Source organism: Nomia melanderi, chromosome 2 (assembly GCF_051020985.1).
Source record: "Nomia melanderi isolate GNS246 chromosome 2, iyNomMela1, whole genome shotgun sequence".
NCBI lineage: Eukaryota > Metazoa > Arthropoda > Insecta > Hymenoptera > Halictidae > Nomia > Nomia melanderi.
Genome location: NC_135000.1, coordinates 13,864,995 through 13,886,707, shown reverse-complemented (window position 1 = coordinate 13,886,707; position 21,713 = coordinate 13,864,995). Strand labels below are relative to the sequence as shown.

At 27.8% G+C, this 21,713-nt stretch overlaps 6 protein-coding genes across 8 annotated transcripts; 4 read left to right on the top strand and 2 right to left on the bottom strand.

Annotated features, from left to right (window-relative positions):
- Positions 1-174: 174 nt before the first annotated feature.
- Positions 175-2,725, top strand: LOC116431958 (dnaJ homolog subfamily C member 21). The gene is made up of 2 exons (XM_031988146.2): positions 175-326; positions 479-2,725. The coding sequence occupies exon 2, from the start codon at positions 560-562 to the stop codon at positions 2,321-2,323; it is 1,764 nt and encodes a 587-aa protein (XP_031844006.1). The 5' UTR covers positions 175-326; positions 479-559; the 3' UTR covers positions 2,324-2,725.
- Positions 177-3,616, top strand: LOC116431963 (methyltransferase-like 26). Of its 2 annotated transcripts, none has more exons than XM_031988159.2 (3): positions 177-326; positions 2,757-2,818; positions 2,980-3,616. In XM_031988159.2, exons 2-3 carry the CDS (start codon positions 2,784-2,786, stop codon positions 3,614-3,616), a joined length of 672 nt encoding a protein of 223 aa, XP_031844019.1. In that variant the 5' UTR covers positions 177-326; positions 2,757-2,783. The 2 variants fall into 2 exon arrangements, with proteins under 2 accessions (XP_031844019.1, XP_031844018.1); XM_031988158.2 differs by having other exon boundaries at positions 2,753-2,818.
- A 240-nt stretch (positions 3,617-3,856) lies between these two features.
- LOC116431961 (ATPase WRNIP1) lies at positions 3,857-6,808 on the bottom strand. The gene is made up of 5 exons (XM_031988149.2): positions 6,533-6,808; positions 6,269-6,457; positions 4,400-5,207; positions 4,093-4,314; positions 3,857-4,005 (listed from the first exon to the last, which is right to left on the bottom strand). The coding sequence occupies exons 1-5, from the start codon at positions 6,806-6,808 to the stop codon at positions 3,893-3,895; spliced, it is 1,608 nt and encodes a 535-aa protein (XP_031844009.1). The 3' UTR covers positions 3,857-3,892.
- A 471-nt stretch (positions 6,809-7,279) lies between these two features.
- rt (Protein O-mannosyltransferase rt) lies at positions 7,280-10,791 on the top strand. 2 transcript variants are annotated; one of them, XM_031988145.2, is made up of 7 exons: positions 7,280-7,428; positions 7,678-7,856; positions 8,149-8,450; positions 8,531-8,705; positions 8,779-9,865; positions 9,964-10,265; positions 10,342-10,791. In XM_031988145.2, exons 1-7 carry the CDS (start codon positions 7,306-7,308, stop codon positions 10,526-10,528), a joined length of 2,355 nt encoding a protein of 784 aa, XP_031844005.1. In that variant the 5' UTR covers positions 7,280-7,305; the 3' UTR covers positions 10,529-10,791. The 2 variants fall into 2 exon arrangements, with proteins under 2 accessions (XP_031844005.1, XP_076220621.1); XM_076364506.1 differs by lacking the exon at positions 9,964-10,265.
- Positions 10,792-11,033: 242 nt separating this feature from the next.
- On the bottom strand, positions 11,034-13,246 carry LOC116431951 (BTB/POZ domain-containing protein 2). The gene is made up of 4 exons (XM_031988121.2): positions 12,353-13,246; positions 12,009-12,266; positions 11,760-11,930; positions 11,034-11,670 (listed from the first exon to the last, which is right to left on the bottom strand). Exons 1-4 carry the CDS (start codon positions 13,244-13,246, stop codon positions 11,506-11,508), a joined length of 1,488 nt encoding a protein of 495 aa, XP_031843981.1. The 3' UTR covers positions 11,034-11,505.
- Positions 13,247-15,755: 2,509 nt separating this feature from the next.
- On the top strand, positions 15,756-21,394 carry Hsc70-5 (Heat shock protein 70 cognate 5). Its single transcript, XM_031988088.2, has 11 exons — positions 15,756-15,989; positions 16,439-16,500; positions 16,842-16,987; positions 17,224-17,347; positions 17,986-18,294; positions 18,818-18,980; positions 19,056-19,512; positions 19,696-19,992; positions 20,076-20,263; positions 20,344-20,484; positions 20,565-21,394. Exons 1-11 carry the CDS (start codon positions 15,897-15,899, stop codon positions 20,649-20,651), a joined length of 2,067 nt encoding a protein of 688 aa, XP_031843948.1. The 5' UTR covers positions 15,756-15,896; the 3' UTR covers positions 20,652-21,394.
- The last annotated feature ends 319 nt before the right edge of the window (positions 21,395-21,713 follow it).

The window sequence follows — 21,713 nt, the reverse complement described above, 5'->3', positions numbered from 1 at the left end:
TTAAAATGAATTAATGTAATTATTATATAAAAATCAAATTATATTAATGTCTTATTTGAAAATACGAACCTAAATATGTATTTGCATAATTTTTAAATAGATGTCACAAATCTCGAAATAAATGTGACAAATGTATTGAACTAACGATAACTTCATGGATAGTATTATCTTACGTGCAACACAATATATAACCTAAAATTTGAAATTCTACAAAGTTTTACTAAAAGTTTTGTCGAAGAATTAATAAAACTGACGTTTATGCTCTGTTATGTTTTCAACAAAAGTAATTAAATTATAGTTGGATGTACGTTGTTATATAACATTTGGTAAGATATTTTTTGATCTATTAATATAAATACAATTTATATTACATGTATGATATAAACAGACTCAAAATAGGAAATTTTTAATAAATAAACATGTATGCTACAATACTGAATATTTCTTACTTTTGAAGAGTTAATCTTACTTCTTTTAGCATATGGTTTGTATAGCTTTGTATTACACAACATTGCACATCAACTTTTAACAACGTGGATATAAAACATTCATTATTACAATGAAGTGTCATTATGAGATATTAGGAGTTGCACGAAATGCTTCTGATGATGATTTAAAAAAAGCCTACAGAAAAGTAGCATTAAAATGGCATCCAGACAAAAATTTAGATAATCCAGAAGAGGCAAAGGAACAGTTTCAACTTGTTCAACAAGCATGGGAAGTATTAAGTGATCCTCATTCTCGTACTTGGTATGATAATCACCGTGAAGCTATCTTAAAAGGTGGCATTGGAGAAGATTACAAAGATGATTCTCTTGACCTTACTCAATATTTTTCAACTGCATGCTTTAAAGGATATGGAGATGATGAAAAAGGATTTTATACTATCTACCGTAATGTTTTCGAGAAATTAGAAGCTGAAGATGCAGAATTTGTAAAAGAAGGAGACTCTGATGAAGAAATTCCAAGATTCGGAGACTCGCAAAGTTCATACGAAAAAGTAGTCCATAATTTTTATGCTTATTGGCAAAGTTATAGTACAAAGAAATCATTTGCTTGGTTAGATCCTTATGATATTAGAGATGCTCCAAATAGACGAGTAGGACGATTGATCGAAAAAGAGAATAAAAAGATTCGAGAAAAAGCTAAAAGAGAAAGAAATGAACAAGTACGAAATCTGGTGACCTTCGTACGTAAACGTGACAAACGTGTACAGGCTTACGCAGCAAAACTTGCAGAACGTGCGAAAGAAAATTTGAAGAAAGGAGAAGGAAGAATAAGACAACAGTTATTAGAGAAACAAAAACAATTGAAAGAATATAAAGAATGCGAATGGTCTAAATTTTCAAACATAGAAGCTGAACTTAAAAGTATCGAAGCTAATCTTGCTCAAGAATTCGGTGAGAGTTTATCTTCCGAAGAAGACACAATAGATGAAAATACAGTAGAAGATAATATTTTATATTGTGTAGCTTGCAACAAACTATTTAAAACACATAAATCATTTACAAATCATGAAAACTCTAAAAAACACAAAGATAATATTACTGCCATGAAGATATCAATGATAGAAGATGATGAAGAATTTGAAAGTTCTGCAGATAGTGATATTATTCCAGAAGATGTAACTTTGGCTGTAGGGCCACAAATGGATGATGCCATTTATGTTCCACCACGTACAATTGAAAATGACAATGAATCTACAACTTCTGAAGAGGAACTTATTTCTGATCAAGAAGAAGAGGAAACTTTTCGATCTAAGAAACAAAAAAACAAGAAGAAACGAAAGAAGAATGTTCAAAATCCATTAACAGAGGAAACTAGTGACGAAGAAGATAAAAGTGACAAAGAGGATATATTTTTATCAAAAAAACAACGCAAAAAGCAGCAACAAAAGAAAGCTGCGTTAAATAAAATTTTAGAAACTATTCAACAGGAAGCTAATGATAAAATTGAGGGGACTGAAGAACAAGTAGAAAAAGAAATAAATGTAGCAGAATTACACTATGAGAATTTAGAAATAAATACTACGACCAATAGTAAATCTAAAACTAAGAGAACTAAAGCTAGCAAAAAGTCAAACAAACAACCAGAAAAGGAAAATGAAAATAAAGTTAAAAAAATTTCACAAATGATGGATGTTCCAAATTTGACGCACTGTTGTGTTACATGCAAATCAGAATTTCCTAGTAAAAACAAATTGTTCGAACATTTGAAGAAAACGGGTCATTCTGTATATATTCCGAATGCAACAAAAAATAAGAAAAATCAAGAAAATTCAAATAAAAATAAGGGAAACAATGATAAAAAGAGTCATGAATAAAACTAAGGAATATATATATATATATATATATATATATATTCATTATAGTTTAGTTTACTGTGTAATTAATTTAAGATGTGTGATAAATATTCACTTAATAAATTTATCTCATAAATGATTATGTGTTCGTGACTTTTACATATTGTGTCCATACCTTATCTCATTTAAAAATTTCAAGAAAAAGTTCTTATATTAATATTACACGTTGATGTTGTGTATTTGTGACATTAGTGCCTAAAAATAAGTAATATTATAATATTTATTTTTAAAAAATTAAATAATATTGTGTAAAAATTTCCTACTATATTGTATGGAACTTTAATGAAATTAGACATTTACCTTAGAATTATTAATAAAACCTCAAAGTTTGAATTCATTTTTAATACCTGTTCTTTACAAGTTCAGTATGTTCATATTTGAATTTTTCAGGCAGAAAACAATACCAATGTGATGATTAAGCATGAATACTATTGTTCATTGTGCTGCTTATCATAGGTAAGAATAATCTTTTTAATCTTTTTCCTTTTCTTTTTTGTCTACTCTTTAAAATAATAAAATACATTTTAAATTACAAGAGATTTCAGTATACGTAATTCTGTAAAAATAATTATTATTTATATGGTAAGAGTAATTAATATTTTGAATTTTATTTTAAGGTCCAAAATCATGGCCTCGAAAAAACTTATTTATCCTGCAGCTGATCGTAATAAAGATCCAATACTTTCAGTTCTTCGAAAATACATTCAATATGGTGCAGATCAAATTTTTCTGGAAATATCATCTGGTTCTGGACAACATGTAGCTCATTTTGCTCCTCATTTCCCACATGTGACATTTTATCCATCGGAATATGAACCAAGATTGTTACACAGTATATCAGCATATGCAAACGGGTTTGCAAATGTAAAACAACCACTAAAAATAGATATTACTACCGATTTCAGTGTTTGGGATAATGGTAGTTTTAAAGAAGCTAGCATCGATTATATATACAATGCAAATATGATGCATATTTCTCCTTATCAATGTTCTATTCGTTTATTTGAAAATGCAGGTAAATTATTAAAAGATAATGGTTTTCTTTTTACCTATGGACCGTATGCTATAGATGGAAAAATAACGCCAGAAAGTAATGTCAACTTTGATAAGTCTTTAAGACTTCAAGATTCAAGTTGGGGTTTACGTGATATTAAGGATCTGAAAGAACTGGCGAAAGAAAACGGTATTAAACTGATAGACATTATTAATATGCCTGCAAATAATAAAACTATCATATGGCAAAAATGTCAATAAATGATAATAACACAGCATGAAAATAATCAAAGTGAAAAAACATGATATGTATGAAACAAAGTACTATAATATCTGACATACAAAGTTTCTTAAACATTATTGTAATATACATAACATTTATATTTATATATTTTACTTTTAATACAGTATAAAAACTATAGATTCTGATTAGATTTGGTAACTAATACTGTGGCTGTAATAATATGGTATATAAAACTCAACATTATAATTATATTATAATAAATTTATAAAAAAATTCTACGATATTTTAAATCTTTATGTCATGTAGTTTTCATTTCCATCAAAGAAATTTACATGTTCTAATCCCTCTGGTAAGTAACATAATCCAGATTCGTGTTTTTGTTTCATATTGTAGCTTTTACCATATCCTAAAATAATATTTGTATACAGTTTTACATGGTTCTTGAATTGTACTTTAAATAAAAACATGATATAATATGATATAAAATAGTTACCAAGATTTTTCATTAATTTTGTGGGGGCATTTCTTAAATGTAATGGTACACCTGGTTGAGGACCTTTATACTCAGCAACTACTTTCTGAGCAGCTCTAAGTGCATCTTCCATTAGTCTTGATTTTGGTGCTCTTGCTAAATATGTTGTACATTGAGCTAAAAGGACATCACATTCAGGCATTCCAATCATTTTACAGCTATGCATTGTATGTACAGCAATTCCTATAAATAATTTTTCAAAACTATTTCAATGTATAACGATTTGAATGCTACAAACAAGAAATAGTAAATGAAAATTTAATATTACCAAGAGCTTTTGGGTCTTCCAAACCAATATCTTCACATGCCATTCTTACTAATCTCCGGGCAATATAAACTGGATCTTCACCACCTAATATCATTCTAGTTAACCAATAGAGAGAAGCGTTCTCATCACTTGCTCTGACTGATTTATGTAAAGCAGAAATCATATCATAATGTTGATCGCCTTTCCTATCATACAACATGTGGGACTTTTTGAGACTTTCTTTAATATCATCTAAAGTAATTGTAACAGGATTAACTAAAAGTTCTTCTTCACTCGATACTTTACATTGAATTGCTAATTCAAGACCACCTAGAGCTATTCTGGCATCACCATCACATGTTTCTGCTAACCACTCTATGGTAGCTTTATCTATGATAAATTTTGGTATTTCGTTAGAGTCTTCCAAATTTTTTATTGTATTGTGTACTATTCCATTCAAAGAAGATACAGCTCGATTTAATATAGATATTAAATTTGAAACAGATAGTTTTTCCAACACAATCACTCTACACCGACTTAAAAGTGCAGAATTTAAACTAAAGGAAGGATTTTCTGTTGTAGCACCAATTAATGTAATAGTTCCAGATTCAACATGAGGTAAAAATATATCCTGTTGAGTTTTATTGAACCGATGTATTTCATCCATGAATACTACTGTGCGTCTCTTAAATTTTAATTCATTAGAAGCTACGGTAATAACTTCTTTTAATTCATTAACTCCAGCCATTGCTGCAGATAACTTAATGTATCTTATTTTGCCATTTGAATTATTTTTACATATATGTGCTATAACATTTGCTAAGGACGTCTAAAATTAAATAGATCTGTATAAGTATTTATACAAAATATAATGGAATACAGAGTAAAATTCAAATAAAAGTGACTATATATTATTCCTTTAAATATATACAAAATATATAGACAGTATTTAATAACTGAGACAGACTATAATTCTCTTTTCAATGATTTAGAAAAAAATTATGAAGGAAAACTTTACAGTATTTGTCAGGTTCTATCATACTACTTATAATGCCAGATTTTTCATAAATGCATTGATGCAATTGAATTTTTCTTTTAAATGAAACTCTGTTTTTTTTTATGTAAATCGTTCTTTTGTGTCATTTTACGTAAAACAGGTTTAAGATATTATCATTAAAAATTTTTTAAGATATTTTGCTTTGAATATTCAATGTTGTGTAAATATTTTGTCATATTAGAACCACCACCTTGCTATGTTATTTGTTAACAGCGTGTTTTCTATGAATATTCAAATAATATAATATTTTCAATAATAGTATTTTAAACCTATTTTATGTAAAATTACACAAAGAAACAATTTATATAAAAGGAAACAATTTCATTAAAAAAAAAATACTATAAAATTTTCCTTTATAATTCTTTTCTAACTTCATCGAGAACAGAGATATAGTCCATTCCAATTATTAAATACACCCTGTATATTTTATTTACACATACATGAATATAAAACCAAATGTAAATTCTAAATAAACTTTAATTCTTGTACTGTAGTACTCTCATACATTATTAATATTTATTTGTTTTGATATTTGTAAAATTTAATAATATTTTTTTTAATAAAAATGTATTATATGTAATTAGTCAATATAAAAATAGATATTACTATACCAGAAGTAGTATGTAATGTATAACATGTTAGTCATCAAACGTTTAGTAACATAGTAAAAATTATCAAAATCAATTTTCTATAAATATTGCATATGAAAAATATGCAAACTCTTTAATATTAGAGCATTCTTTATATTTACATATATAAAACCTTCATATTTTTCCAAATGTTATGTATTTTAAAATCGTATAAAATTATTATACGAAAATTTTGATACATACCTTTCCACAACCAGGTGGACCCCACAATATTATATTTGGAATTTCAGTTTTTTGTAATAATTGAAAAAGTATAGAAGATGGACCAAGAATATGCATTTGCCCAACATATCCTGTAAGTGTTGTAGGTCTCATTCGTTCTGCAAGTGGAACATGATCACTTCTAAATGACTTTTTGATTTCTTTATCTACCTAAAATTATTGTTAGCTTTATAACCAATTTAAACATTACAAAATTGTCTTAGAAAAAAACATTGGTATTATTACATTGTAATTAGATGAAATTCCTGAACTCTGAATATCTGTATTTAATGAAGATGGCTCTATTAAATTACTTTTTTTCTTTATTGTGCCCAAGTTATTTGTTTTTACTTTTGAATCACTCAATTTAATTAATTTTCTAGCAGGACTCCTATCCTTAGAAGTTGAAGATTCACTACTTGTTGATTCATTTAAAAACAAACATTTACTAGCATGACTTTCTATTACTGCAGACGAAAATTCTTTAGAGCAAATAGGACAAGTGATATTACCAGTGTTCATATTTATACCTGTAACAAATGCATTCATATAAATACAATATTGATCATGTTCATTATACCGATTAATTTTTAGGGCAATGAAATATTATTAATTTTACTTTGTAACTTTGTAACTTACTTTATAAAACAAACCGTTATACGAGTTTGAATGAAAAGGATTTTCAGAGACGGTACCGTTATGTTTTATTGTTGGGTATTAACCTCAGGTCAATGTTGTTTCATCAATTTTATGCATTGAATCTTCACCATTCACCGTATTATTTAATAATTTCAAACTTCTAAAGATAATAAGAATATTAGGATATATTCTCTTATTCAGTATTAAAATTTTTTAAACAAGACAGTGTTGTGTTGAAACTATTCCTCGATTGATGACGTGTCGACGCTAGACTCTAAGTAGTGTTTTAAGAAATCTCTTCATTTGTTCGAAGTGAAAAAATCAGAATAATCAAATAATATAAAATCATAATAGTGTTTTAACAATAGAGAATTTATGCAATGGAAGTTCGTCGTAGACGTAGAACAAGGACACAAGATAATAAGGAATTACAAGTGCAAAGCGCCAAGTTTGATTATGAGGATATTTCTGCCAATTGTGTCGAAAATATTTTACGAGATGAAGTAAGAAATTTATTTAAAATTAAAAATAGGGTTTTCATATGTAGTAGAATTTTAAACCTGTCTTGAAGTTTACTTTTCCATATTTTATTTAATATTCCTACCTATACATTAGAATAACATTTATTTACAACATTTTTATTTGGATATCAAAAATATCCAAATTTTTAAATTTAATTTCGATATATTTATATCAACGTAATGAAAAACTTTATTCATATAAATATTATGATCTTAAAAATATTTTTACAGAAAGATGCAGAAATTCCTTCTTACACATTTGAGGAATATAAAGTGAAAGAATCACTGGCAACGACGGCAATACGAACGCAAATTAAAATAAATCTTGAGATCGATTTAATTTCAATTATTTTACTGATAAGTGGAATTGTCACTCGTCTTTACCGCTTAGAAGAACCACGCAGTATTGTGTAAGTTATTTCCATTAATTTTAATAATAAACAATTAAAAATAATTTTATATGTAAGTAGTATGATTCTTTAGAAAATTAGGTTTTTTTATGTATGCACTGTTAATGATCTATTTTATTATATACGCAAATTTCACGTAAATTGTTTCCAAGTAGTTTGATTTTTTATTGCTTCGTATTTATTGTATTATTTTCATACAACTAAATAAACACTACTTAATCGTGATATCACTCTAAAACTTATTTTAATTTAATAACTGAAGATAACTAAATATTATGTTTATTTGGAACAGATTTGATGAATTACATTACGGAAAATATGTAGGACTTTATATGAGAAGAACATTTTTTTTCGATTCGCATCCTCCTTTCGGAAAACAGCTTATTTCCGTAATAGCATATTTGGCGGGTTTCGATGGTCAATTTAAATTTGATACAATTGGAAGCTCCTATGCGGATAACGTTCCTTTGTTCGCGTTACGATTAGTACCCGCGTTATGTGGCAGTTTCTTAATTCCAACGGCCTATCACTTAATTTTAGAATTGGGTTTGAAACAATGGACTGCAGCATTAGCGGGAATATTATTGTTATTCGGTAATTTATTATATTATATCTTTATTATGATGCATTTTATTTAGTTATTTTAATTATGTATGTTTTTATTAATATTTCAGATAATGCTCTCTTAACACAATCCAGATTTATTTTGATGGAAAGTATTTTAATGCAATTTTCATTATTTGGATTAATATGTATTATGAAATTTAGAAAAGTAATGGATCAACCAATGACTTTATCTTGGTGGATATGGCTAAGTTTGGGTATTGCAAACTTAACATGTGCATTATGGTACCTTCATAAGAATATTACTCAGTCTTAATATTTATTTATTGCCAGAAACTAATTTATCTTTTTGTTTTAGCGTGAAGTATGTTGGATTATATTCACTGATTCTTGCATTATTCTTAATTGCTTCTGATTATTGGACTCTAATACCAAGAAAATCTTTATCTAGCACAGTATTATATATACATCTTATAATAAGGATTATTGTAATAGTGGGTGTAATTTGTACTGTTTATTTGACTATATTCTATATTCATTTATCTATTCTCTCTAAAGCTGGGCCACACGATTCTGTAATGACAAGCGCTTTTCAAGCAAGTTTGGAAGGTGGTCTTGCCAGTATTACAAAAGGTCAACCATTAGAAGTTACGCATGGTTCACAAATTACTTTAAGGCACACATATGGAAGAGCTTGTTGGCTTCATAGCCATAATCATATATATCCATTAAAATATCCAGATGGTCGAGGTAGCTCGCATCAACAACAAGTTACATGTTACTCCTTTAAAGATGTTAATAACTGGTGGATTGTAAAAAAGCCAGAAAGAAATGATTTAGTTGTTACTAAACCTCGTGAGCCAATAAAACATGGTGACATTATACAGTTAGTACATGGAATTACAAGTCGAGCATTAAATTCACATGATGTTGCAGCTCCGATGACACCTCAAAGTCAAGAAGTGTCTTGCTACATTGATTATAATGTATCCATGCCAGCACAAAATCTTTGGAGAGTTGAAATTGTTAACAAAAATACTAATGGCAATATTTGGCATGCTATTCAAAGTCAAGTGCGTTTGATACATGTAAATACAGATTATGCATTAAAGTTTAGCGGAAGGCAATTACCTGATTGGGGTTTCAACCAACACGAAGTAGTGGCAGATAAATTAATAGATCAAATAGATTCTATGTGGAATGTTGAGGAACATAGATATACCAAAAGTGAAGATCAGAAACAGAGAGAAAGAGAATTAATTAATGCTGAAATGATTCCATTACAAGCTACCACTTTGAGTTTTTGGGAAAAATTCTTGGAATTACAAATAAAAATGTTTTTTAGTGGTCAAGAAGGGCAAAAGAGTCATATGTATTCTAGCAGTCCTTTAGATTGGCCTTTGATGTCTAGAGGAATTGCATATTGGGTTTCGAATGATAGTAATGTAAGTTAAATTGAATTACATTTATTCAGATAAATTATTGAAGTTTATTAGTATCTGGTATTATCACTCTTTTCTTTTAACATTTTTTTTTATCACAGGCTCAAATATATCTTTTAGGAAATATAATAATATGGTATTCCGCTACACTCTGTGTGGTTATATATTCTTTTCTATTTATATTTTATATGTTACGACGAAGAAGAATGTGCTTCGATATTACACATATGGAATGGAATAAATTTTCTAATATTGGAACCATTTTATTAACTGGATACTTATTACACTTCTTACCTTTTGTATTTGTTGAAAGAACTCTTTTCCTTCATCATTATTTGCCAGCATTAATTTTTAAGTTATTGCTTACAGCAGCAACAGTAGAACATTTATACTATTTAATTGAGTATGTTCAATAAGTTATTAATATTATTGTTTTTAAATTAATTTGTTAAGATTTATTTGTTACTTTTTATTTACAGGACTCGATTCCAACAAAATGTTCTGTTTCACATATTAAGATGCATTACTTTCATCTGGATAGTTTTTATTATATACATATTTAAAAAATTTTCCCTACTTAGCTACGGGACAACACATTTAAGTGCCAAGGAAGTTTTGAAGTTGAGATGGCGAGACACATGGGACTTTATTGTACATAAAACTTAAAGAAATATTCAAATTTAAAATATTTCTTGTAATGTTATTGAGCATTTTACCAGTAAACTGCATGTACTTTTTATGTATACTATAATATGAAATTTTAAGCAATTTTTTATTGTAAGTTATATTTATTATTTATATCTTGAAGTTGTAACTGATACAGATTTATTACCTTTTGTATTATAAAGTATATACTTGATCATATAGATTGATTATATTTTGTAAGAAATTTGTTAATTATTATGTATGTGTATATATGTAATGAATGAATAAATTTAAGTACAAACCTAAACATCATTTATGATTACTACACGTTAATACATAATGTTAATGTTAAAAAATAATTTAATGTACTTCTTAAGTATAAAATTAATGACATATAAGCAGGTAATTATGTTTTTATATAAAAGGAAATTTTTATAAATTATTGTAACAAAAATGATATCAGAGGGAAATACAGAAGTAAATATAACATAAATAGTTAGTCTCAGTTTTAATAAAAATAATGAAATTTTTATGTAGATTACACAAATTTATTTTGTACAAGGTTTAGTTTCATTATAACTACAACCAGTGAATATAACTTTATACAATCCTTAAATTTAATTTCAAAATTTTATGAAGGATAGCACCATCATAACTTTACACGTTAAACGCCAGGAGAAAGTTCTTAAAAATGTTTGTGGGGCCTACACAATCTTTTTGCTTATTTTTGCTATAATCAATAATCATGTATTGTCTTTATTTATTTTTATTTTTTTTAAAGTTTATATTTACACATAGATATAAATAAATTATGATAAATAAATTATGAGATTTTAGTAACCGTTCTTAGGTATTCCCATGACAGTTAACGTGTTAAAATATAAAATAATGAACAGAATATATAATAAAGTTGACTTTTGTATTATCACAAATTCAATGTATGTATCTAGATTCTTCTTTACGTGAGACAATGTTGCTTTTAGTATACAATACCAACATTAATGGTATGTGAAAATTATAGATCGAATTAGACCATCTCGCACACTATCCTCACTGTTACCAACGCCAAATGAGAAATTTACAGAATCACATTCTTCATGGGTACTACACTCTCCCCTTGGGTATGAACCACTTGTATTAAAAACAACTCCAACTCGATATATCTAAAATTAATAAGAAAAATAAGCATTAGGTAGAGAACTATACAAAAATTAGGATTTTATGAAATTTAAGAAGTTGGTTACATATTCACCTTATTTTTCTGAATGTAAACAGGCCGATTAAACAAAATTTCCACAAGTGTATTTATATCCACTTTAGTTGTAAAGTGTGTATAAGTTAATCGTGTACCATCGGAATCAAGAAGATGAGCGTATAAAATTTCATTGTACGACATTCCACGCCATATGTTCTCCACATTATTCTGTAAAACATTGATAATCAATAATAATTAATTTAAAATAAAATGTAACTAAATTGTGTTCTAATACATTTTACTCACCTCACTCACAATTTGAGTAGGTACTTGTACACCAAGTATGCAAATACCTGTAGTTACAGTGAAAGTAACAGAACAGTCTAAAATATTCCTATTAAAGCAAACTGTTTTATGAAGTACTGATCTGCGGCAATAATGTTTTGGTCCTTTTAATACATGTTCCCGTGGACATAATACTCTATATGGATCATAAACTGGCTTATAGCATTCTACATTTGTACCACTGGAGTGTGGTATGTACCAACCTAATAATTTATCCTTCTATAAAAGGAAAAATAAAACATAATTTTGTGAAAGCTGAAACTATAAAGTTCATCATTGTTACTACTATGACTAGCGCAACTTACAGGTAAATACTCTGAATTTAGCACTGAAGTTGGTAATGCTTTCCCTCTGCTGTGTCTATCAGTTGAGAAACCTTCAGGCATAGGTGCTTTATTTCCACTGGCTACTATATTTATAAGAATTGCAAAAGCTTCGTCTTGAGTAAGTAGCGGTGACGTACATGGACCTTCTGCAAATTCCCGAGGACTTAAACTTAAAAACCTAATTTTCAATAGAGCATTTCCAACTACAGCTCTTAATGATTTTCCATTGCTAGGATCAAGGGATTTTCTTGCAGATTCTGCTTTTGCCCAGCATTCTACAGCATTAAATAATTCAATTTCAGAATTTATTTGCAAATTGTCTTGTTCTAACACTGTTAATAAGGTTCCTAACTCAATATCTTCCCAACTAGATTCTTTTAAAACTTCATCTGTTTTTGTGCAAATAATTTGGAGACATTTCTCCATAAGTACTGGTTCTTCAAATAATTTAGCAAATTCATATGCTCTGCAGGCTTTTTTTGGAGATAAATCGGACCACAGATATTTTGTACAGTTTTCTACTAATGATGGAAGCATATACTTTTTGGCACAATAACACAATTCACAAGCTAGTTCAAAAGAACCTAAATCAATTCGATCTGTATATATATATTCCAACAGAGCTTTAAAAGCCTCTGGTTGAACATCTGGAATTGGTATTGGATCATTTTTCTCTGCCATGCCTCCAAAAAACATTGCTTCGAAAACAGGACTGGACATAGCCAAAAATAATTTGTGTCCTTTTAATGTTTGTTGATGAGGTTCTTGTCCAACAATAAACTTGCAGTCGGACCATTGTCCTGTCTCCAATAAATATTGGCCACGTTCTGAGATTTTATGCTTGTTGATCTGCCAATCACAAGGCAGACCCATTTCCACAGTATTCAGGATATAAAATGAATTGAGATTCACACAGTAACAGGATGATTTGAATGACCAAGTCAAAGAATAAAATAGACCAATCCTTAAATGACAAAACTTTCACAGTAAAAAGTGTAAATGAAGAATGTGACATAAATAAAGGATTAAATATCTCAGGACTATCATTCTGAAATATTTAAGTTGACGACCATATCCATTTACCTACCTCTTTATGATGAGTATTATTGCTATAAATATAAATTATAACATAAACAATTCCAAAAAAGACTATAAGACAGTTCAATAGACACCAAAATATTTCAAAAAATCTGAGAATTTTCCTGTTATTGAATCATTTATGTAGTGTACTATTTAAATTTTAATTTTATTGTTCATTTTGAGTTTCGGTTTTTAAAAAGATCTTTTGCATAATTAAAATAATACAAGTTATTCACATAAATATAGAAGTCTAAATATATAGATAATTATAGATAGCTAACTCTTGTATGAAAGTTAGCCGTTTTGCTCAGTATTCTCGAGCTTTCTAGGGTTTTTCCTTTTACGAAGAGTTCGTGAGTTCCCTGTTTGACACCCCTGATTTATACCATTTGAAAATAAAGAATTCGTAAAGAATAACAAAAGTTTAGCAACAAAACTACCAATAAGCTAGTAATGAATAGTATGTAATAAAAAAATATTTATAAAGTCATAAAATAACAAATGTTTTTTTAGTTCAGGTTAGTTTTTGAAGTTAGATAGAACGTTTTCGTAAACCTAATTAAGACATTATAGTTGAAGAAGAATATTCCTATACTTCTTACATTTTGATTGATATGATAAATGTTTAGTAAATAATACAAATGGTTTCAAAAGAGAAATACTAGCTAAATTTTAGCTGTAGTTTTTTACTTATAACATTTTAGCAACTTCTGATCTTCTTAGACAAATCTCACAATTAATGGTAGGGAATAGATATTTATTTACATTAGCGTTTAAGTTAAAAACGAAATACAAGATATATATTTGTATGTGCTATGAAACATCTCATATACAGAATGTCCATAGTTTAACTGCTTAAACTATTGTGTTAACTTTTGTGTTAACTACAAAGAGAAATAAAAAAAAATGTTATACAAACATAGATTGTAAATACTTTATAAAAAAGTTATAACAAAGATACGAAATCCAAATGTAGTAGCAAGTTTATAATCATTACATCATACTTATTTGCTAATAATGTTTATTATTTCTGTGATTATATGATTATTAAAACAAAAAATGAAACATATTTTGTTTTAAGAAACAAAATTAATTTTTCTTAAGACCTGTTTGTAAAACTTTTGCTTAAAAAATATTAATTTTCATCATAAAATATTTTTAATTTAAGATATTGTATGATACCTAAATTGTGTATATTATACATTATGATAATGTGTAAGTACTTTGTTATGTAGATCTGTATGTGTATAAAACTAGTGAACAAATATTATTTTTCTTTTAAACCAATACATAATTTATTCTTATATATAAAAATCAATGTTCAAAAAGTTATAAGAAGAACTTTGTATATAGAAGTTTTTTGACTTTCCACAAAATTAAAGATTTTTTAAAAGTCAACATTAAAAAGTACGCTTTACATTACATTTTTACTTTCTATAATATTAAAACTAATTTCTTGTAGTTTGTATAAATATTATAATTTAAGAAAGAAATTTAAACACTTTAAGAACTTTCATTTTTTTCTATTTTGTTAAAAATCAGTTTTCTGAAATGTTAAAACTTTTTCTGTTAAAGAAGAACATAGAAAATATAAAGGTATGTTTGAAAGATATATTATTTTAAATTAATAATTTCGTTACTATGTAACTAGAAATTTGTTATCGTCTGTAATTTTTAGATTATATTATTTCCCAAGATTATATGTGAAATGCACAATTAAACATGATTAAATTCACATTCATTTAAAAAAATAAATAAAAAATTGTTATAATATTTGTATATTATTTAGGGTAAAACGTAATTGTCACGAACAAGGTCCTTGTCTATAGTATTGTTTTCCGAAATTATTAAACGGTTAGAATTAAATCTAATCCGTATAAGATTTTATAAAATTATGTTATTCAGTTTCAAATAACATAATAAATCAGTAATTATGCTGTAGATATTTTGGATTGTTGTACTTCTTTAACATTTTCCATTTTAAATTCCGGATGTTTAAAAATATAGTACCTTCGGGTACAATTCTAATCGTTGAAAAACCATTTTTCTAAGTTATAAAATATATTACTCAAACAAATACTGTTATTATAACAAGTTATTTAAAGTACAAAGCAAACAATTTATTTATTACTTATTAAATTGTATTATCTTGATATTATTTATTGACATCTATTCTTTGCTGGAACATTCGGGATAATTCTCGATGTTCCAAAGGCAAGAAGACTATGCAGTACATTGATTGGAATATACATTAGGATCTTAGTTACTATTGGTCGAATACGATTACGTATCTTGGCACTCGGAGTGGAAATAGCCTTTGTGCGCGCGTTGAGTGCGCATTATAAGTCTCTGCGAGGGTTGCATCACAACACGTGAAGTTGGGATATTCGCGTCTATCCTCTATTTTTTGTTAAATTGAACGGTATAACGCGTAAAAATTAAAATGTTAACCGCTGCAAAGTTGTTAACTCGAGGATGTAGTAATGTCACTTGCGATATCGCTAGGAAACAACAGTTTAGCACAATTCTTAAAAATGTAAGTTTTTGATGGCGATTTACATTTATTAGCTGTAACTTTTTTCTCTGAATATTCTACACGTATATCTCGTACAATATAAAAACCAATTTTATTGTTTTCTGTAACATGTTATTGATTTTGTTAATATATACCGAGTACTCTTCTTCCTAAATATTAAGTGTATTTCTTCTCTGTAATGCCGTGAGACAATATAAGCCTTATTGCCGGCACGTGATCCGAACAATTTCTTCTTCATGTTTAAGTCTAAATTTTATGCAAGAATATAGAGATGCATGTTATTTTGTACACTTATATTTATCACATATAAATTATAATTATTAAAAACATATTTTACATGTTGTTCCATTTATTTGCACTGATAATAATTCGTAGTTGAATTAAAGCAAAAAAGTTTACATTTATATTAGCACATATATCAGTATTTAAAATATTTAAATATGTTTTAGGTGGCAGCTCCTGCATACATTGTGCCACAACAAAGTACAAATTTACATCAGTACCGATACAAGTAAATGAAATATGTTTTTTCTATTAAATTCTTTATTACATTTTATTTTTCAAATATATATTATTTTAATACATTGACAGTTGAATTTTTCTTCTTTTTTGTATACCAATACATTATAAAAGAATGTTGTTTCTAGAAAATTTATTTTATGTTTATGTATTATATTATTAGGTTATACTCCTATATTAGAAAATATCCAATTTTTTTATGCCTGATAACCTTGAAAATAACATACATTTTATTAATTTGAAAATTACAATATAAAGTATAATGGGGTGTCCCAGCATGTTATTGAAGATCTAACGTTTCAATTATATTTTAAAAATGTATTATTTACATAGATCTGAAGGAGTGAAAGGTGCGGTTATTGGTATTGATCTTGGAACTACATTTTCATGTGTAGCCGTTATGGAAGGAAAACAAGCTAAAGTGATAGAAAATGCTGAGGGTTCACGAACGACTCCATCTTATGTAGCTTTTACTAAAGGTTAAAAATTGTTATAACATACACGTTTCATATATTATCAAAGTATTTTATTTGAACATGTATAATTATTTTTTATGTGCAATGTTTAATTGTAAATATAATTAAAATTTGTATCAAATGTATTAAATATTTATATGCATGTATGTTTTATACAACTTTAGTTATAATACAACTATTATTCTAGCTTATGTTTCATTAAAAATATAATGAAAATCTTATGAAAACTTTATTTGTAGATGGCGAACGTTTGGTTGGTATGCCAGCTAAACGTCAAGCAGTTACAAATTCAGCAAATACATTTTATGCTACAAAACGATTGATTGGACGAAAGTTTGATGATCCTGAAGTGAAAAAAGATATGTATGTATTATTATTTATACATGGTATTAAAAAGAAACGTTACAGTATTTATATGACTGAGAGGGTACACCATATTAAGTAAAAAGTCTTAGTGAAAATACATTAAAATCTTAAACGTTTACGCGATGTAACCTTTTTTTTTATACATTAACATAATAAACTCACTATTCCTTTTCGCAATAATTAAAATGATTCGACAGGATTCCATAACTTTTAAGAGAGTTCTTAATGTGGTAAAGAATTATGTGAAGCATGTGTAGAAGTGGAAGAAAATCGATAAATGCTTTCTGTAAATATCGAAAAGTCACTAATAAGTTTATCATGATGTTAATACATTGTAGAGCAGATATTTCGTTGTTAATCATGCTTAGTAATTATCTCTTTTGTTGGGTTAAATATTTTCAAGTTGTTTATAATTTGTATTAAATTAAAAGTCATTTAAAATAGTTACTTTTTAGGAATATTTAAGAATTAAGTATATGCTGTTTCAAAATACATAATATATAGAAATAAAGTAAAGAGACAGTTAATATTCCGATCTAAGGTTTTATTACTCAGTGTGATGTGTCCTATATATAAAATAAATATTATTAATATTTCTTTTACTGTGTAGTAGTAATTAATGTTTACAATTCTAGGAAAACTGTAACTTATAAAATTGTTCGAGCTTCTAATGGAGATGCATGGGTGCAAGGGGGAGATGGTAAACTGTACTCTCCTAGTCAAATTGGTGCATTTGTACTCATGAAAATGAAGGAAACAGCTGAAGCATATTTAAATACCTCAGTGAAAAATGCTGTAATCACTGTTCCTGCATATTTTAATGATTCACAAAGACAAGCAACAAAAGATGCTGGACAGATTGCTGGTCTTAATGTACTTCGAGTAATTAATGAACCAACAGCAGCTGCTCTTGCATATGGCATGGATAAAACAGAAGACAAAATGTAAGAATTGAAATTTTTATAATTACATTAGTACAGTGGTTCTGAAACTCACAGTACACTTTAGACAAAGTAAAAAGGTTTTGGTTCTGTAATAATTTAAATGTGAGATCCATTTTATGTATAGCAAACCTATTAATATATTATAAAATGATGTGGAACATCTACAATTAAGAATTAATTATTTGATTTTCACTTTAGTGTGTCATTTTAACAGTTATGGGCTGTATATACTTTCTTACGAATTTGACTTTGCATTTTTTATACTTTTTAAATTTCTTTGACAGCACACCCATTTACGTATTGTGGCGCACGTATTAGGAACCACTGCATTAATATCTTAATTATAATGATTATTAAAAGTATGTAAAATATGTACACAATTTGGAATGATGATGTTATTTTTCGTCTCTTAGCATTCGTTTTTTTTAACATGCTGAAGATATTCACTGACCAATTTAGTGACTTTAATTCATTTTAATGTATAATAAAGAAAATATTATTAATATTATACTTTTTTTTTAAGCATTGCAGTATATGATTTAGGAGGTGGTACATTTGATATTTCAATTTTGGAAATTCAGAAAGGAGTTTTTGAAGTAAAATCCACAAATGGAGATACTTTCTTGGGAGGAGAGGACTTCGATAATGCTTTAGTTAATTACCTTGCAACAGAATTTAAAAAAGATGTACGTGTTCTAGAATGAAATAAATTTTATCATTAACATATGATAACAATAATTAATATTTCGATATTTTTGTAGCAAGGTTTAGATGTAGCTAAAGATGCTATGGCTATGCAACGATTGAAAGAAGCAGCTGAAAAAGCAAAAATAGAATTGTCTAGTTCACTTCAAACAGATATAAATCTGCCGTATCTGACTATGGATTCTAGTGGACCAAAGCATTTGAATCTTAAGCTTTCTAGAAGTAAATTTGAAAGTCTAGTTGGCGATTTAATTAAACGTACTGTTCAACCATGTCAGAAAGCTCTTTCTGATGCTGAAGTGTCAAAATCTGACATTGGAGAAGTATTGTTAGTTGGTGGTATGACGAGAGTACCGAAAGTTCAACAAACGGTACAAGAAATTTTTGGTCGACAACCATCCAAAGCTGTGAATCCTGATGAAGCTGTAGCTGTTGGTGCTGCAGTTCAAGGAGGAGTACTTGCCGGAGATGTAACTGATGTTCTTCTTTTGGATGTTACACCCCTCTCGCTGGGTACTTACTTATTTTGTTAATAATTAATTTAAACTGTCTGTTGTACAGTGATGCTTATCATATCTAATCTTCTCTCTGACAATCATGAAGAATATGGTATTCTGAGTTACACTTATTGTTAGAAAACGTTAACGATGAAACTATCTTTACAGCAGTTTTATACATTGATGTTTTCACATATAGGTATTGAAACGTTGGGTGGAGTATTCACAAGGTTGATTTCTCGAAATACAACTATTCCTACAAAAAAGAGTCAAGTATTCTCTACGGCAGCTGATGGGCAAACTCAAGTAGAAATTAAAGTTCATCAGGGTGAACGAGAAATGGCTAACGATAATAAACTTTTGGGACAATTTACTCTTGTTGGCATTCCACCTGCACCAAGAGGAGTGCCACAAATAGAAGTTACATTTGATATTGATGCCAATGGCATTGTTCACGTGTCTGCTAGAGATAAAGGCACTGGAAAAGAACAGCAAAGTATGTACAATTTAAATACACGAAAAGCCCCTTAACATTAATTAAAGAGTTCTCGTTAAAAGATTCATTTAACAAATTTTCAGTTGTTATTCAGTCAAGTGGTGGTCTTAGTAAAGACGAAATTGAAAACATGGTTAAAAATGCTGAACAGTATGCTAAGCAAGATAAGATTAAGAAAGAAAGAGTTGAGGCTGTAAATCAAGCAGAAGGAATTATTCATGATACAGAAACTAAATTAGAAGAATATAAACAACAAGTACCTCAAGAAGAAGTAAGAATGCATAATATTTTTATGTAGATATATGAATTTTTATTGCTTTTTATATTTATAATTTCAATTGTTATGTGCAGTGCGACAAATTGAGAGAATTAATTGCTAAAATGCGAGAGACATTAGGTAAGAAAGATGATGTAGACCCGGAGGAAATTAAAAAGGAAACGAATGAATTGCAACAAGCAAGCCTTAAATTATTTGAAATGGCATATAAAAAGGTACATTATTTAATTTTCAATTTGTTTAATAAAGTTTTTGAAACTTCGATAAACATTGAATTTATTGAATTTGGTTATAGATGGCTGCGGAACGGGAAAGTCAAAATCAAAGTCAAAGTCAAAGTCAACAAGAAGATGGGGCTGAAAAGAAAGAAGAAAAGAATTAATTACGTCTAAGATTATACATTCAGGCAAAACAAATTTATTGCACAGATGTAGGAACACAAATAAATATCTTACATGCTCAAAAAGAAACATCGTTATCATTATCAGATAAAGAAACTTCAATAAAAATGAACAATGTATTGTTAGTATTTGTATTTTTGAGCATGTGTGATAAAGAATAGAAAATATTAACTTAACATTGAAGGGTAAAACATTAATTTCTTTCAATTGAGTAGTTATACTGCGTATGGCTTCATAATCGCATAAACATTTTCAACTATGCCAAGGAAAACAAAGTGAAAAGCTTTAAAATAATTTTGTGTTAATTCATACCATTGAGGTATTTGAAAATAATGAATATGGAAGTGAAGTGAACCTTCATAAAGTGTTTCACATAGCATATATTTATTACATAATCAATTACAATATTCTGAGAAGAGATTAAATTGTAAACTCTGTACATAACTATAACATTTGTTATAACGTATTTCCGTATCGGTTTTGCTTGGCCTCAATATAAAAAGTGGGGAAATTGGTAGTCCGACATGTCGTAATTACAAAAATTTATAATTACAGAATTTTATGACAATTCGTTCAGTATGAGTGTGAGCGGATAAAAGTTGGAGAGAATGTGAAGTATGCTCAGTGCAAAACAAATTATTCTATAGGATGTAAGCGATATTTAGAGTATGTAAAGAGGTATTGTATTATGATGTAACCATGTTATTAAAATTTTTTATTTGAATTACCAAAGTATAAAACAATTTTGCAATCATTTTGTACCCTACAAAGATATTTAAAATATATTATTTAGGCGCAGTGAAAAATGTTATTGCTATGTATACATTGATATATTTGCAACAGTATTAGTTACTTCTATAAATAAAGTTATAAAACAATGAAATTTGCAATTGAGTAATTTATAAAATCCGATCTTACTACTACTAAATAGTATTGTGAGTTTAATATTCACTTGTATCCAAATACATTTGTTTTGACATTAAGCACGTATTTTAAACATTTCTAATATATTGCAAAATTTAATATGTAGTTTGTATATATAT